General features: G+C 36.1%; 1 protein-coding gene across 3 annotated transcripts; it reads right to left on the bottom strand.

Annotated features, from left to right (window-relative positions):
* Positions 1–2,130: 2,130 nt before the first annotated feature.
* On the bottom strand, positions 2,131–11,856 carry LOC132172303 (uncharacterized). 3 transcript variants are annotated; one of them, XM_059583779.2, is made up of 12 exons: positions 11,652–11,856; positions 9,179–9,532; positions 7,635–7,789; positions 6,887–6,975; positions 6,198–6,747; positions 5,303–5,470; positions 4,151–4,314; positions 3,921–4,000; positions 3,544–3,655; positions 3,065–3,139; positions 2,815–2,980; positions 2,131–2,535 (listed from the first exon to the last, which is right to left on the bottom strand). In XM_059583779.2, the coding sequence occupies exons 2-11, from the start codon at positions 9,526–9,528 to the stop codon at positions 2,834–2,836; spliced, it is 1,890 nt and encodes a 629-aa protein (XP_059439762.2). In that variant the 5' UTR covers positions 9,529–9,532; positions 11,652–11,856; the 3' UTR covers positions 2,131–2,535; positions 2,815–2,833. The 3 variants fall into 3 exon arrangements, with proteins under 3 accessions (XP_059439762.2, XP_059439763.2, XP_059439764.2); XM_059583780.2 differs by having other exon boundaries at positions 2,131–2,492; XM_059583781.2 differs by having other exon boundaries at positions 2,131–2,470.
* Positions 11,857–14,878: the final 3,022 nt, after the last annotated feature.

The raw sequence follows: 14,878 nt of genomic DNA, 5'->3' as shown, positions 1-14,878 counted from the left end.
AAGGCATTAGAAGAGACGGTCAACCCGTCATTTGGGGCACACGTGCCATTTTGAAATTTTCTCTTCCACTTTTGCCCTCACCCAAGCTGGACGTCATCTTCCTTCAAGCAGAATTTTTTTTTGTTTCTTCTCAATAAACAGAGAACGACGACAGTTTATTGGTTGTAGATCCCCAAGAGGCGCAGATCAAATTTCAAAAGGGAGCTCTCTCTCTCTCTCTCTTGATATATATATATAGATCTTCCCTTCTTCTTCAAGCATACACGTACAATTCTGAAATTTCTGCAAACCCACCACCATGAACGATGAGCACATAAGCACTAGACCCCTGTTCAGGCCAAAGCCTCACAGAGTCCGAAACTTCAGAGTTAGATTCTTCAACTACACCATCGACGTCACCGTCACCTCCACCCCTTCCGTCGTCCGTTGATGGCTTCAGAAGGCTCTACATCGTTCCCGCCACTGCTGCCTCGTCGTCCAGTGGACCCCATCATCCAACTCCTCCTCCTCCTCGACGACGACAGTTTATGTGGTTCAGCTTTTTTCTTTTTCTCAATCTAAGGTTGTCTATACACGTGGTCCAGCTTGGGTGAGGGCAAAACTGGAAGAGAAAATTTCAAGACAGCATGTGCGCCCCACGTGACGGGTTAACCGTCTTTTTTAACACTTTTAACTGACGGAATGAGAATTTTTAGAAAAAAAAATAATTTAATGAGGTCAGACAATAAGATTCTCAATTCATGAGGAAAAAATAACAATATGTTGTAGTTTCATATAGGAAAAAAGTAATTAACCCAAATAAGAATCCTTTGTGCCTTACGGTTCTCATAGAGAGAGAGAGAGAGAGAGAATAGGACAAAGGAAAACCTTTGTTAAAAGGTCAAGTAATAAAGTATGATATTTTGGAAGTCTCCTGATAGGGTGGAAATCCCATGGAGAACAAAGAAAAATAAGTCAATTCTTGTGATTTTCATGCTTCCTATAAAGTCTTAGAGTGCTATAATGAGTTTTTGCTAGTATTCTCCTTTAAAAAAAGCAAAAAGGTTTACAAATGTTTTAGAACACCTCTTATTTTCTTAGTCTTGCATGTTGTTATGGTTTACAATGTTTTTATAAACATATCAAGAGCCTATAATGAGATTTGTTACGTGACAATTTGAAAAAAAAAAAAATGTAGGAACTTTGCATGCATTTTGTACTCTGACCAAAAGTTCGACCTCGAGTCCAAACATTTGACCAAAAGCCAAAACATTCGAATAGTGTCTAAAATTGGTGAAAGTATGGTTTTGTGACCTTTTAACTAGTTTGTTTCTCGGTTAAGACGTTATGTGTTTGCAATAGGTTCTCTAGTACTGCGTGTAACGATATACTATGTTTTGTTATATCAAGAACTTGAAATGTTTTTGAGGATTTGAGCGAACGTGCGAGACAATTGTTTTCCAAAAAAACGTATGATATATCTGCTAACTAACTGAGCACACGTTCTATTGCTCATTTATCACCTTATTTGGTTTTTATTTCATGCACATTATACATTCAGTGCTGTGAATCATCATGGTATAAGCATGCAACCAATTTACCAGAGCAAAGCCATACAGGTTGCTAGCTTCCTTTCAATCATTATAGATTGAAACACAAATGAACATCCACAGGCTCGCTAAATTGTAAGACTATTCAAAATCATATGAATATTCAATGAACGTTATTGTCCATGTCAAAATGAAAACACAGCTTATAGACTTGTGTGTCCAACAAGTTTGTAATGCAAATACCAATTGCAAAAAAAAAAAAATTAACATTGCTTTGCTCCAACTCAAATAAACATTGGATCAATACTGGTACAGATTCTAGAATCAGACATGGTCAGTGTTTCAATTATAAGTTAATTGATAGTTGAATACAAATCGCCCAAGCTAGAGTTAAATGCATTGGCCTCTTGTAGTAGAATATTGTGCAGTGTCAGAATCCAACACAAGTCTAATGCAGATCTTTAACCCATTAAGAGGTGCTCATACTACATTTCAAATCTAATTGGCTTCGGAGGATGCACTTGATACATTTAAAAAAAAAAAAAAAAAAAAAAAAAAAAAGTGGCAGAAGCAGAATAAAGGGTAAAAGCAGACAAGCACATGTTCTCTTACAAAATTGCTGCACCTTTTATAACTCATAACAAATATATGTTTACAAAACTGTGCCTCAGTAAAAATTACAGGCAGATCCTATCAACATGCTCCTATCAACTGTGCCTCACTTCACCGTCGAGAATCAACAGAAGATGTTCATCTCCAAAGTAACAAAGAATAAAAAGAAAAACATTGGATTGATACGGCTGAACAAACCCCAAATTCCTTCCCATGACCAAGGAGGAAAACTAGATGGAAACAAAATTCAAGGCAATAAGACAGGGCAAGACAGCCTGAGTGTAGAAAGGTCGAAGCCACAGTTAATTACAGCACCGTCAGAAAACAACCTGGTGAAAATTGATGTACATCCTACACCATGTTAAGCGTCTGAGTCTTGATTCTTTTGAAGCCGCTAGAAAGCACAAGTCATGCAACAGAATGAAATAGATTCTCATCCATAGGTTTCAATCTTACTAACATGAGAACATAGGATACTTACTCTGAACATATTCAAAGAGACCTAAGGTCAAAATACAAATACCTGACCAGGCCTTAACCAAACAAATGTCAACTAAACTTCAAAATATAAATGGAGATTCACATGATTATCATGTTAACCTACTAACTATATAAACGTCTATAACAAGTCATACATAAAGCAAAAGCAAACTGTTCTTACAAAATTGTTTACCTCTTGTGGTAAAATGCACCTAGTTATTGTCATCACTGCTTAATTCAGATTCATCATCTTCATCTCCATAAAGAATTTCATCGACATCCTCATCCTCATCTTCACTTTCAGTGGTTTGATTATCATGCACCAAAATTTGACTTTTGTTCTGTGAAGCCTTGTCAATCTGTAAAAAGAGTATGAACAATGAAGAATACTAACGACTTCATAAAAGATAATGAGCTTAGCAAGAGGATGCGAAGTTAAAAACCTGTGCCATCACAAGTTGCAAACGACCTGATAATTGTAATAAAGGCTGGATGGCACCACCTCTAGATTTGGTAATCTGGAAGAAGAAAAACACAATTTAAGCATAGTAAATGACAAACAGTGGATAATTGGATAAACAGAGCATGGTAATCTATAAACTAAAGAACTCACATTCATGTATTCATTCCCATTCATTGAGGGTCAAAGGAATATCCCATTTACATCAAATATAATTTTTTTTGGAGGGAAGGAAACCTTTTGACACCTTATAATATTCCTCTTCGGTAAATGTTTCCATCAAATTCAACTTTTGCAATAAGACTGTAGATGCAGTTCTACCTACCTAATTATATAACTAAGTGTCTAAATTTTAAGCACAAGCAAAAGGATGCTATTACAGGTAACATAACAGATCCAAGTTTTCATACTTATAAAGTTAAATAAAAATCTAGCACAATTAAAAAAATTACAACATTTCACCTTGGATAAGGAGTTAAGCATCTGGGTTGTTGGTTCCTGAGACATAACATGATGACTGTGATTCAAAAATATATGATATATCCATGGAAGAACATACTTTCCACTGCATGTCCTGTTGAAGACAACCAAAAATTTCCACTCACTTTTAGTATACACCTTCTATAGAGTTTGCTATTGCAAGTTCTTTATCATAAATACACGATTTTTTTATGAATAAATAGATAATGTCAAAGCACTTTATCATAAATATATGAAAGCAAAATAAACTTCACTTCAGCAATTGTCAGCATAATACCAATAAAAATTCATACACCACATATGTGCAGACAAAAAAAAAAACTGGTATTTAATGCTAAATTAAAAGATAAAGAACAAACCTTGATTGCCACTTGGCCACCAAGACTCGTAGTAACTTGTATGCGTCACTAGGTACCATAGAGAGAACAGATGCCCTTATCTGATAAAGAAAATACATAAAGAGTCAATAACAAGGAGTGATGCTTTTTTGTTTAGGGGGGTAAGGGGAAGAGAGAAGAGAGACAGAGTAGTGCATGTGGTGTATTGGATTTTATTTTGGGCGTGGGGGGACAAAAAAAATCAAACAAACCTTCTTTTGTGGCATATCAGCTTCAAGGTCAATACCCTTGAATGTCGCAGAATTAGCTGTCAACCCTAATGTTAGATCATCTCCACTACTCAGTATCCCTAATGATCTCAGCCGATCCTCCAGGCAAGATATTTCAGTGTCAACTTCTAGTTCTACCATGTCATCTGCACAGAACAGCAGACATATAGGACCAAGCAGGAGCACCATTAAAAACTATCTGCTGTGCTTACTCTTCGAACAGGAAAAGTTGATAAAGCACAAGCGTGTAATGACCACAGGCCAGCAAATTTCTATAAATTAATACTAATTTTGGTGTTTCCTTCTCCGAAAAGCATAGCCATATTTGGGCCTAGGGCCACTGGCAGAAGTTAATGTTTTAATTATAGCAACTCTATTCTCAACAAATAGAGTGGATTATGCTTCAACATAGATGGAAACCTCATGAGAAGAAAGTATATAATATACTCTACATCATAATCTGTGAAGTATTTATAAGATTCTATGTATCCAACTCAATTGAAGACCCCAATAGGCACAAAAAAAAGAAGGGGGGGGGGGGGGGGGGGGGGGAGAGAGAGAATTGAAATCCAACGACTCTAGTCATTGAAGAAGATCAACGTTCATAATATTGCAAGGGCAAACCCTCATGCAAACATACATAAATTGACAGTACTTCCTTAAGCTACGCAACAGGGCAAACCATATACGACTGCAGACCCATACCAATAGTCATAAATAGTAAAACCCAAACCCATTCCCATGCCCATGTTTTTGTCAGAATAAATTATTTCTGTTGAAAAATTAACCTCATTTTCAACCTACAGCTTACTCTTTTCTGGTGGATATTCCTCCCCTTTTTTTCTGCATAAATCCTTTCCTCCACTTTAACTATAAGGTGTGAGCTTTTTGTTATGCAGAGGGATTTTCGAGTAGGCCCAGTTCCTATATTCAGCCTCTTAAGTGGAAAAGAAGCTGTTCAAATTATTAGAAGAACGAGCAACCCGCACAGAGCTATGAAAATAATGTTTCTACCCCAATGTAAAAATTGAAATATTACAATTCAAATTGTAAACCATATAAAAGAGCATTTGTATAAGGCAAATAAGGCAAGCACAAAATGTTGCAAGATTCCTGAAAGAATATTAGGCATACCTTTCCCCTCCACAGACTCAGCTTGACTCCTGCTATCTCCCAAATCAGCCATTACCTCATCAGCATCAACACTCATTTCTTTATACATTTTCTTTTCCTCATTAGACTCAAAAACCTTTGGAATTGGAAGTAAGGCATCCTCCGCATTTGCACGATCTAATGCAGTAACTGTTTAATCATCGAAGAGGTTTTTAAGGATCAACACGAGATCAAGAACACAAATAATGAAGAAATTAATATTGAAGTAGACAAATAAAGGGATTATAAGCATCAAACCCAAGCAGACATACTATTATACTCAAAAGAAAATTGGGAAGATACTCGTTAGAAAAAGACTTCATCTAGGCTCATTCTCCAACACCAAAAAACAAAGAAAGCAAAATAAAATACTATCCAAGCATACCTTAGCAATTAAAATCAAAACAAGCCATTGATAGTAGATTTTTGTTCAACTTAGTGGCTCCACTAAAAGAATTTCCATTTGAAACAATACAATCAGAAAAAAATTTGCATGTCATTGTGGAAAAATAAACTATAAGGGGGATCATCTAAAAAGCGTTTGATGAATATTGTCCAACTGAATACATCAAAGCAAGGAAAAAGCCATTCTCCAGGGACTTACTTTATCCATTATATATCTACAATACAAAACTGTTCTATACTTTCTTTCAAGAAGCATGAATCCACCATAAAGTATGCATAATCAATATAAAAAAGAGGCTTCAAAACATTCACCAATGAAATATGGCTTTTCATATCATTTGAAAAGCTTCTAGTGGATGATATTCTCTGACTCGCTTGGTAGGAATGAAGGGTTTTAATGCATCGCAATCCCATAATACATTCAAAGACAAATTGATCAGTGAGCAGAAGATTTTTCATGGTGAAATCATACCTCCATTTTGTAAATCTAGTCCTTTCTTAGATTTGACACGAGATTGACTCATTGGCAGAAGAACCCCATCGTTGGAGATACTTAATTTTACAACTGTGCCTGAATGCACTAAAATTTTCTGAAATGATGGCTTTACTAGCAATCCATAAGCAACAAAGACCCGCCCAGACATAGGTTCACTAATGCCTTGTAATTTTGCAGCAAATATTGTAGGTAATGCAACCTTGGGACTTATAGAGGGAATGTCCTCAGAAGATAACGAGACTTTGGCGGGCTTGGCATTGCGTAATTCCTCAATGTTCTGTCCAAACCAAAGATAACAGACGCCAATTTCCGAAATAGCCAAAACACATAGACCTGAATTGTCAACTTCACCACTATCAATGCACCTGCTATCAAGAAAGACAGCAGGGTGCTCCATTGAAAGAACACAGCTTGATGACTGCTTTTTGCTGCCACTTACCCTCCATACTGCTACATATCTTTCACCCACGGCAGAGGAGAGGATGTACTTCCCATCTTCAGTAAAATTCATACAGCGAACAGCTCCCTATTAATAGTTCAGAAAATTATTTGACCAAGAACAGAAAGTCAAGAAGATACCTAGACATTAAATATTCATTCATTTAAAGAGAAAAGAGAGAAAAAGGTGTTGATACAGAACAAACGTAGAACTGCATAACACTTACAGGATGCCCAGAAAACTTCTGTATCTTTTTGTGATCAGAACAGTTAAAAATCTTCAACTGTGCAGCTGCAGTAGCTAACATCTTCCCATCTGACATGGAGAAATACATCCAAGGTGGAAATATCAACAAGAGAATAATTACAACAATCATTTATTTCAACTCTGACTCGTGGAAGGTCTTCTTGCTAAGCTACTTCATTTATATTTAGTATTATAGAATTATATTTTCTTTTTTTTTTTTCAATTTGACGAGATGCGCTTGACATTATACATGTGATCTCATCTAAAAGCAGTTGAACCACAAGCAATGAGCTCTAGCTTAAACGGCACCTCCTCTTATAAAAAAGGGAAAAGGGAGTACTTGCAAATTCAAGACCCACCATGTGCATGTATAACTTACCAAATTGAAAAGAAAAAAGTATCTAAACCATAATCATTTTCTAAATAATGGGAATAAGTGCCCCGTGATTGAATAAGACCTGACCGAATTTTGTTGATAAAATCATCCCTGACTATCAATATTGAATGTCAATTTCACTAGAGTCATCTGGAAATTGAGATATAATTTCCAATCTAAGTATCTACTTAACACAGCACCACGTCCTGACTGGAAAACCATATTTTTCCAAATTGAATTCTTTTGTAAGGTAAGAAACTTATCTAGAAATCCAACACTCCTATTAGCACAATGTGTTCATTCACCACCGCTATAAGGCAAGAGTAACACAATAGATGTAGATGATATTTACCTGACGAAACAGACATACAGGATATTGCCTTTGTAGAAGCTCTGAACTTCTGCAACAGGTTTCCTGACAAAGAATCAATTTTGCATATCATACCATCAGCCCCCACAGTGTAAATGCATGAACCATGTGTAGAAGACGAAATGGCACTAACACCCCTGCACATGGGAGAGAGGAAAAGAAGTGGTAGGTCACCCAGCTATAGATTTCAATATTACAACTGTTAAACTAAAATCATTCATTATCAGTCAGTGCAGTAATTAATTACATATTAAAACTTCAAATTGCATGCCATAATTGATTAAAAATAAAATAATTCCTAGCACATAATTAAGATGTTTTCTTGTGCTCCCTGTGAGAATCCTAATCTTTGACAATAAGACTTTTCATAATTCATTATCAACACCATGTTTCTTGCAAACAGTTACAATTGAATTATTATATCTCTTGAGAGGCTTCAAACCCCATTAAAAGCACCACAGATATCAAGAGTACAGGATGTCTGCCTTGTTTTTCCAGTTATGTCCATACAGTGCTGGTGTCAACAACTGAGCCTGCTGACATCAGCAATAGTTGCAGCTTATGACACAGTCTAGGAGTCTGTCTAGGCCTTGATCAACCTGGGCTGATCAACTATGTTCCTAAGTCTCGAAGTATGTGAAGAGACTAACAAAGGATGATAAATATCAAATAGCATTCAAAAAATGGAACAGAGTTTGCTGTGATACCAGGTTACAACAGTCGAGAGAAGTAAAGAAATTAAGTTAAGAGAGTAGAGAAGATTAAAAAATGAGAGCTACATCCAACAGAGGCCAGCTACATCTCTATGTTATATACATAGGAACTTTGAAGACCAGAGAACCAAAAGTTTCACTACCTGAACAACAACTAAAAATAGTTATGTAACTTTAAGAGAACATATATAACATATGAATTGGTATATCAGATCATTATATAGTGCACATAAAAAATTATCTCCAACTAAAATTTAAATAGTAGTTACTTATCAAAAAAAAAATTTAGATAGTAACACCTCTTTTCACTCTGATTGAAATAGAGCAAAATATTCATTGTGATACATTTCGATAAGCAAACGTCAACAAAAGTTAAGGAAATAAAAGAAGGTACTCATCAAGCTGAAGCTTTAAATATTTATCCTGATTACAAGCGACAATTTCCTTACGTTTATGCTCTCTAGACATGTATCTATGCCAATCATACAATACACTGTGAAAGCAGTGAAAACTGATGTATTGTGCAGCATGAAACCAATAAGGTAAGAGACCTGTTTCGCAAGGTAGAGGCTTTTCAAAATGAAATCATTAAGTTAAAATAGTCAAGCTATTGCACCAGCCTCCATCTTGTCCGGCCTAATTTGGAGCAAGCCTTATGAGGGAGAACTAAAAGTAAGTCAATTTCATGTCCCCACTTAATTCAACTATTCATGAATAAAAAAATAAAATAAAATAAAAAATTGAGAACCTTTCTCGATCCATGATTATGTCTTATGAAGACCATAAGAATGCAACTTTATACGAGAAACTCACCCAGGATGGCAGTCGTTAACCTTCCATTTCAATTGACCAGCAGAAACATCAAGTGCTAAAACATCACCACTACCTGTTCCTAAGACTAATAATGAGGACCCAAGCTTCCTTTTCCTCTTTCTCTCCAAAGATAACCACTTCATGCATTTATAATCGACAGAGAGATGTCCTCTTTCAGGTCTCGTAAGTATATTCGTCTCATCGGTTGTTGTGATGTCTGCAAATTCAGTCTGGATCTGACCCCTCAATGTGTCCCAAATTTTAATTCGGCCATCTCCAGAGCTTATAGCAAAGAAGTCCAAAGAAGGACTAAATGACGTCAACAAATCTCTGATATTTGATGAGCCCATGCTCCTGAAATGTACAGTTAAATTACTTAGTTTACCTTACAATTAGAACTATTAAGGTAGCTTTAAAGCACGTAATTCCCTAGCCCTTTTTCCTGTTGTGGCTGCTTAATTTGAAAAAAAGGGACAAAAAAAAAAAAAAAAAGTAAACAGGTTTTGGCCAAATAAATGGAAAGGAAATATAGAAAACTTAGCAACCTTAATCAAACACTAAATTTTTCATTTTCAGTTTAACAAAAACAAAATAAGATCCCACACATTATTCTTTTTTCTTTTCTTGGGGGAGGTGAAATTGAATTTGCACACATGAGAGACTATTTTTCAAGATCATTGTTAACTGATAACTAACGGCAACTGTTCTGGAGGGGCAATGATATGCTTAGTAAATAGGAGCTTTCTATAAAGTTTAAACCCTCTTAAAACCCATTTATTCTACATGCACTTCATATTGACAAGCTTCCAAACTAAAATAAAACAAAGGGGTCGTGTTACGAACCCTCTATTTATATTATTATTAAATAATTAACCATTTCCTTACTAGGTTAGGATTTCTTTTCCTACAAGGATTAGGTTATTAATTCCTATTTCTACTAAGATTAGGTTTATTTTCTATTCTATAAAAAGCAATGTAAGTGCCTTTTAGGCTAATCATCAAATAACAATTTCAATCAATTGCTAATTTAGGGCTGGCAAAATGGGTTCACACAGAGGCGGAATCAGGATTTTATGTGTGGGGGGTCCAAACTTATGTAAATAAATAAACATAAAAATGCATATAGTTTATATATTTCCAAGAATGATACGCAACACAATGTCTAAAGGGCATTTTGGCACTATCCGGACAATATTTATTTAGATGCTTCATTTTGCCATCTCTGATCTCTATCCCTCCCTTTCTCTCTCTCAACAAAATCGGGTAGATAGAAAGAAAGAGAGAAAGAGACAAGAAAGAAAGAGAGTTTAACAGAAAAGCAAGGGATCAAAGCATAAGGATGCTTTTCTCTTCCACTCTCACTCAGAGTCAGTCTCTCTCTGGGTACCATAAACCAAAGACTCAGCCTTTTCACACTTCTTTCTCCAGGATGATCTCCCTGAATAGAAGCTCTTTCCTGGTAATATAAACGAGACCCATTTCTCATATTACACTTTCATCCACACCCACTTCACCAAAATCAGAACTGGCCATATTTAGTTTAAAATTAAAAAATATGATATATAAAAGTAGAAAGCCATCTTTAGTAGAAAGCAATCTGCATAAGCTTGTCCTAGGGGTTGCCAAGAAGTAGAAATCAATCTAACTTATGAGTAGAAGCTGTCTTAGGGGTTGCCAAAGTATCAAAGGTAGCATTTTTGGGAGTGATTTAAAAAATTTTGGGTTACCATGGAACCCCAAACGTAGGTCCGCCCCTGGGTTCACATTTTGGGTTCGTGTCAACCCAGTTAACCCTGCGAACGTTAACCCGAATACGACACATTTATATAAACGGGTTGAACATCCCTACCCGAACAAGCCACATTAAATTAAAGGGTAACACACGACCCAACCCACGACATGTTCGTTCCGGGTTGACACAACCCGACACGATTGACATTTTAGCATGATTAGACCATAAATAATGCTCTTTCTATAGAGATTCCTTTATGTATTTATGACATAGTTTCTATAGAGCAACATGCTCTTTCTGTTTAGAGCTTTTTGGCTCTAGATGTTTTCTTATTCTAAATGAATGAAATGATATTCTCATTTACCAAAATAAAAAAGACCATAAATAATGCAGTGTGCTTTAGGACTCCATCTCTTCATAACTGCCCCAAAAACACAAGTCTCACATAAAAAGAAAATTCAAGAAACAGAAGAGAATTTCACTAAACAAATTCCATTTTTTTTCCTCCCTCTCGCCACTACCGCGTATCTACCCATTACACGATACATGCAATACTCACGCACCGACGGCACCGTACAAATAAGACAACATACTACCCATGAAATATATGGCACCATAACCATTTACACAAAACTGTTGCTACCGATAGACTCACAACCATCTAGTTGAAGAGCTATTACGACAACCCAACCCAATAGACCCACACCCATTATAAAAAATTTCCGATGCCAAAGTGTGTACCTTGCCGTCAGACTGAGGCCGGCGGAGAGACGAACGGAGAGGCGACAGACTGATGGAGAGGCGAGAGGATAGTACGCTTTCAGGCGAGAGGCTGACGGAGAGACGGAGAGGCGAGAGGCGTCTGTGAAGGCGACTGCGAACCGAGTGCGGAGGAGAGACCGAGGGAGAGGAAGACAGAGAGAGAGGCTTAGTGAGAAAAAAGTTGAAAGTGAAAAACTAAACCTATCAACAAAAAAAAAAGTTAAATACTTTATTAGTTTTTTTTTTTTTTTTCTAATTGAATAAGGGAAAAAAAGGCTAAAGGGAAGAACAATTTATTAGTATTGATTTTGCATATATATATATATATATATTTTTCGAGTTCATATATAATCATAAATGGTTTTGGACTTACGAAAAAAGATAAACTTAATACCTCCATTAGGTTCTATCACACTCTGTCACATGTGTCATTACATAGAACTGACCCGCATCCTAAAAATTAATAATAAAAAACTACACCTAAAAAGATTAAAAATTTATGGCGGTGGCCGGCTTGAGGATGGGCAGGAGGTGCAATACTAGTTTCAGACTTTTAGATGTTGTAGGCTTACGTTGTTTCATGTTAGGTTTTGGATATGTTTTGGTTCAGCTGGCTAACCCTATTTAGATGTTGTAGGCTATCCGTCTCTCATTCTCATATCACTTCACTACAAAAAAAAAAAAAAAAATCAGGGTTTAGGAACATTTTGTAATGTTCACAAAACCACTAGATCCAAAGTCCACACACACACACACATTTGACCATAAAGTTAACCTATATAGTAAGCCCATGACAATTATTTCGCACGTACCGATGTACCATATCATACGATGTAATTAATCTTATCAGTCTTTTACATGCATAATTTTACAAGTCTCATCATTATCTTGTTAATCAACATACGTTTTCGCAAAAGAAAGTTCACAGTAATTCTAAAATGTATTTTATGAGAGTTGCAAAATATGCATGTTTGATATATATATATAATAGACGTGCAATGAGGGAAAAGTAATAACAAGCATCTATGTGAGTTTGTACTCACTTAGGTTGTAAGGCTCCTCCATAAAATTTCCTTGAGACTCCATAACCTCAAATACTGAGAAAAGAACTATTATTAGTTCTAAATCCAACTAGAACGAACCTATAACATGAAAACAGAGGCTATCGAACGACTAGCCAAAGTGGCGTTCCCTAGAACACTTCTGACCGTATGTCCGGGTTCGTGGCCGTACGTCCATCCAAAAGGCTTGTACGTCCGGTCTCGTGGTCGTACGTTTGTCCAGAAGGTAGAACCTCATTTGGTTCAACCGTTCTCCTATCCTCTCAAACTGGTTCTAAAGCTACTAAAAGGATTTCGAGGCTATCTTAAAACAATACCTCCATGCAAAAGGAAATAAGCTCAACAAGAATTAAACGCTAACCCATGTTTAAACAAAGATTAATGGCAACAACATAACTAGAAGCTACAAACTACCAACTAAGCCAACTATGAAAACACTTAAACAACATAACGACTTAGGAATAAACTAAGCTTAAAAGTTTACCTCATTGAAGTGAAACTTCAAAGAATCACCTCTCCTTCTCCAAGAACTCACAAAACTCACAAGAGGGTTTTCTTAGAGCCTGGGGCGTAAATGGGCTTGTGAAACGTTGAGTGTAGGGGGTATTTATAGCGGATGACGCTACCAACTATTCTGAAAAGTAGCAGACGTCCGGGTACTATTGTGGCGTACGTCCGATACTGTTTACACAGCGATCCAAAGGCTATAGCGTACGTCCAGGTATTACCCAAGGGTATTCCAAAAGTAACATACGTCCGTGTGGTCCCCAACATACGTCCATGTACTATTGGCAGAGTTCGACGTACTATTGTCAGCGTGCATCTGGTGGTCCCCATAAGTACGTCCGATACTGTTTACACAGCGGTCCAAAGGCTGTAGTGTATGTCCAGGTATTACCCAAGGGGTATTCCAAAAGTAACGTACGTCCGTGTGGTCCCCAACATACGTCCATGTACTATTGGCAGAGTTCGGCGTACTATTGTCAACGTACATCTGGTGGTCCCCATACGTACGTCTTCTACTACAAATAAGAGCGTATGTCCGACAACCCTAGTGTACGTCCGTTCCAAAAGTCTAAATCCCAAAAAACCCCTCTAGCTGTTCATAGTAACCCAAAATCCAAATTAACCTTCTAACTAAGCTACCTAAGCTTAGTTAATTATTTGGATCACTATAGAGTTAGATCGATATTTATTGGATGGGTGTGAAGCAACAACAAAATATTTTGATATTTTAGCTTGGTAGAAGGTTAATGCACCTAAATATTCTATTCTTGCAAGGATAGGTTGTGATGTATTGGCCATCCATATTTCTACTATTGCCATTGAGCCTGCCTTTAGCACTGGTGGACGTATATTGGATTCCTTTAGGAGTTCATTGTCTCTATTTACTGTTAAAGCCTTGATTTACACACAAAACTGGATAAATGACCGCATAAGTGATGAAGAGTTAGAGGAGTTTTTGGCAAGCTTTGATCATCTAGATAAATGTTTATAAATTAGTTATTTGCAAATTCACTTCTTTTTTCTTCATTATTTATTAATTTATTTTAGTTATTTATTCATTTAACTTGTTCTATTGTAGATGGGCATCAACCTTCAAATTCAAGGGTTGATTCATCTTTTGCCTAGAGGTTTGTTAGCAATGAAGGTTATCATTTTTGAATTGTCATAATATTTTAATTACAATACAATTATATCAAACACATTTCACATTTGTACATGCTTGTGCCTTAATATTATTATGTTAAGTTTATAAGCTTTCATGTAGTGATCTCCATAGAATTTTGTTAGATGACCAAATGAGAGTATGTTGTGTACAAGGATTGTGAAAATTTTATTTGTATCATATGTTGTGAAGAAGTTAACCCACAAGGATTGTGAAAATTTTATTTGTATGTTGTGTTTAAGTCCTTGTTAAAATATTGGTAAATGTTGTATAACTTGCATTCTTTTTTTTTTTCTTCTATTCGTTTAACTTGGATTCTTAACTTCTTCTTTTTAAGTACAAATTATAAATTTGAGGTCAAATATTTTAGATTTTTTATATGAGCTCCTTTTGGAGCAATTCGGCTCAATGTGGTATATAGTAATCTATATGCTTGTTAGAGTGCACATCTTGATGCCAAAAAGGCACTGAAAATG

This window comes from Corylus avellana, chromosome 1, assembly GCF_965113065.1.
Source record: "Corylus avellana chromosome 1, dhCorAvel1.hap1.2, whole genome shotgun sequence".
Lineage (NCBI taxonomy): Eukaryota > Viridiplantae > Streptophyta > Magnoliopsida > Fagales > Betulaceae > Corylus > Corylus avellana.
Note: the sequence above shows the minus strand (reverse complement) of the source record. Positions and strands in the feature narration are given on the sequence as shown.

Coding starts and splice junctions, on each gene's coding strand:
- LOC132172303 (XM_059583779.2), bottom strand. CDS start 9,528: ATGGGCTCATCAAATATCAGAGATTTGTTGACGTCATTTAGTCCTTCT. Junction 7,790..9,178: donor GTTAACGACTGCCATCCTGG/GTGAGTTTCTCG, acceptor TCCCATGTGCAG/GGGTGTTAGTGCCATTTCGT. Junction 2,981..3,064: donor TGCAACTTGTGATGGCACAG/GTTTTTAACTTC, acceptor CTCTTTTTACAG/ATTGACAAGGCTTCACAGAA.